This window comes from Citrus clementina, unplaced genomic scaffold (genome assembly GCF_000493195.1).
Source record: "Citrus clementina cultivar Clemenules unplaced genomic scaffold, Citrus_clementina_v1.0 scaffold_5, whole genome shotgun sequence".
Classification (NCBI taxonomy): domain Eukaryota; kingdom Viridiplantae; phylum Streptophyta; class Magnoliopsida; order Sapindales; family Rutaceae; genus Citrus; species Citrus x clementina.
This window is the reverse complement of record NW_006262201.1, coordinates 17,750,033-17,753,354: the sequence shown is the minus strand read 5'-3', so window position 1 is coordinate 17,753,354 and position 3,322 is coordinate 17,750,033. Positions and strand designations below refer to the sequence as shown.

The window sequence follows — 3,322 nt, the reverse complement described above, 5'->3', positions numbered from 1 at the left end:
TCAAACCCTCCTGCCAAGAAAAGTCTCCCTTGTGTGGCATAACTTAGCCACAACATCTCTCATGTCCATCCGCTCAAATGGAGATTCCATTGAGCAGAGAACACCGGTTCTAATTATAGCATTCAAACACTCCTCCGTTTTGACTCTTTTGTCTTCCTGGATCATAGAGTTGTTTGTCATTACCTCCATCAAAAGTGAGGGATCAACAATCTCCATTACTTTTTCTGGTAAAGCCGTCTTGGCAAATTCATGGAGACTATGTCCTTCATTAAACACTGCATCGATTGGTCGCCTTCCAGTAAATATCTCCAGCAGCAGAATTCCAAAGCTGTATACATCTCCAGTCATGGAGGCTTCGCTGCCCATGCCATACTCTTAAGCATGTTGATTCATTGCGTTAGTTGCCAATTGAATGCTAAGATGTAGTCAATGCATAAAACCTTTTAAATATATAAAGACATTTGTGTTTTAAAAAATGTGAATAGAGTTAAAAGACAAAAAAATATGAATTCCAATATATTAAATTCTTAAGAAATTAGAGTTTGTGTTTCAAATTTTATATTTGAATTTTGTTCGTATGATTAAAAAAAGGATGGACATTCATATAAGAAAATGATCGGATGTATGTGTATAAGATGAAAAACTTACCTGGAGCAACATAGCCAACAGTTCCTTTTAACCCAATTGAGCTTGATGGAGCGTTAACAGCAGTATCAAATTGGTGATCAGATAAAAATTTTGCCAATCCGAAATCACACACATGGGCAACCATGTCGTGATCTAGCAGAACATTGCTTGGTTTTAGATCTCCGTGAACCATAGGTGGTTGGCAATGGTGGTGAAGATATTCCATTGCAGAAGCCACATCAATTGCTATGTTCACTCTTTGAATGAGACTTAATTTGCAAACTTCAACTTGATCATCGCTCTGGTGCAGCCAATCCTTTAAACTTCCATTTTCCATATATTCAAAAACAAAAGCCTTGAAATCAGCTCCCTTAAAATCTGTACTAGAGCAAATAGTGATGATTTTGATAAGATTTCGGTGGCGAATATTTCTCAACGCTTCACATTCAGCCACAAAACTCCTAGAAGCTCCTTTATGCTTAAGATTTATCACCTTCACTGCAACTATCATTTCATCTTCACCCAAAGTCGCTTTGTACACAGATCCAAAGCTTCCTTGACCAATCATGTTTGATGATGAAAATTCACCTGTTCCTTTACTCAGCTCTGCATAAGAAACCATCGGAAATTGTTTTTCCAGGGGCGACGTATCAACAAATTTCTGTTCAGATCTCCTTCTTCGAGCATAAACAATAATAAGGCATGAGGATAAGATCAAAGATGACACTACTACTGGAATCAACACTTTGAGTAGAATGATTTTTGGTTTTCTTGATCCTTTTGATGGACAGGATGGTAAATGTAATTCATCTATACCCCCACAAAGCTTCATATTCCCTTGGAGTGAAATTTTGGTTTTATTACTAAAAACTCCTTTTGTTGGAACCTCACCCTCAAAATGATTGTATGAAAGACTTAAGAATTCCAATACAGATAGGTTCTCAAGAAATTCTGGAATTTGGCCAGACAAATTATTGCTCGAGACATTTAACTCTTTAATGCTTTTCAAGAAACTCAAAGAAAGGGGAATGACGCCATGAAAAGAATTGCTCGAAATATCAAGATATTCTAAGCATACACAAGTACTTAGAGTAACAGGAATCACACCAGAAAATTGGTTGCTAGATATGTCCAATATTACGAGATTCTTCAGGTGGCCCACTTGTAGAGGAAGCGAGCCGTTTAGAAGATTATTAGAAAGGTCTAGGTAAAGTGAAAGTGTTGTTATACTAAGAAGTTGGTAGGGCAAGGCACCGGTGAGCTTGTTTTGGGAAGCGGTGATGCTCATCAAATTCTGACAATTACCAAGGGATGAGGGTATATTGCCCTGCAAGCTGTTGGAGCTCAATTCAAGGTTGGCCAGTTTAGTAAGATTACCAAGGCCAGAGGGAATTCTCCCTTGTAAAAAGTTTCTAAACAGGCATAATTTTTGTAAGTTTTTAAGCTCTCCAATTGCATCAGGAATAGTGCCATGTAATTGGTTTTCTTCCGCACCGAATCCAATTAGATTGACAAGATTTCTTATTCCAGGAGGTATAGTTCCAGATATTTGATTTCTTCCTATGCCGAAATTTATCACTGTTGACGAGAGATTGGCTATAGAATGAGGCAGCTCTCCTCCGAATTGATTATCAGCTAAACTTAGCGCTTTCAAACTACTACAGTTAGTTAGAAAGGTTACAAAATCAAGATCAGTGGCTGTCCCCGTCCCCAAATTGTTCTGCTCCAAATTTAACCACAATAGATTCTTAAGGCTGCTAAAATCAATTGATACGTTCCCTTTGAATTGATTGACGGAAAGGTCAAGAAGCTCAAGATTTGAAGCGTTGGACAATGAATAAGGAATAGAGCCAAAAAAGTTGTTTCCACCAATAGCAAGCGCTCTAAGATTTGGAAGATTTACAACAATGTCAAATGGTAAATTTCCACTGAATCTGTTTAATGCAAGCTGAATCAACTCGAGGGAAGAGATATTACAAATTGATCGAGGAAACATACCAGAGAATTTATTTTCAGCTACGTTGAGAGAAACTAAGTTTCTGAGTAGGCCAAGGGTAGACGGAATTTTCCCGCCCAATGAATTCCCCATAATACGAATTACCTCAAGATCTGAAAGATTTCCAACGAAATCAGGGAGTTGTCCTGTTAAATAGTTGTCGTTGACGGCCAATGTTTGAAGCTTCAACAAGTTGCCTATCTCTTCGGGGATTTGTCCCTCAAGTTTGTTGTTGGAGACATGAAAGTGGATGAGGTTAGAGCAACGGGACAAATTGGTAGGTATTGTCCCCGAAAATGAATTGTTAGGCAGTGCTAGTTTCTTAAGCCTTAAAAGATTACCAATTTCTTGGGGAATTTCACCATGGAAGCCGTTGTCCGCAAGGTTTATGTACCTGAGGAAGCTGAGATTTCCAACATACGGAGACAAGACGCCTCCTATCCTTTGGTTACTCAAATCTAACTCAGTTACCCTTTGATGCCGGTGGCCACAGGTCACTCCCATCCATTGGCACAAGTTTATAGCATTTTTCCATGAACTTGTGACTCCTGATGGATCGTGAAGCTGTGACTTTATGGCAAGCAATGCGAGTCGGTCTGTCTCGTAGGTTCCGCCAGCCGAAAAGCTAGGAGAATTAATAAGCAACAAGCTGAAGCACCATACCAAAATGGTGCTAATGGAAATGGAAATATTAGGCAT

At 38.9% G+C, this 3,322-nt stretch overlaps 1 protein-coding gene across 1 annotated transcript; it reads right to left on the bottom strand.

The window, feature by feature from the left end:
• LOC18041544 (putative receptor-like protein kinase At3g47110) lies at positions 1 to 3,322 on the bottom strand. Its single transcript, XM_024183590.1, has 2 exons — positions 649 to 3,322; positions 1 to 374 (listed from the first exon to the last, which is right to left on the bottom strand). Exons 1-2 carry the CDS (start codon positions 3,320 to 3,322, stop codon positions 1 to 3), a joined length of 3,048 nt encoding a protein of 1,015 aa, XP_024039358.1.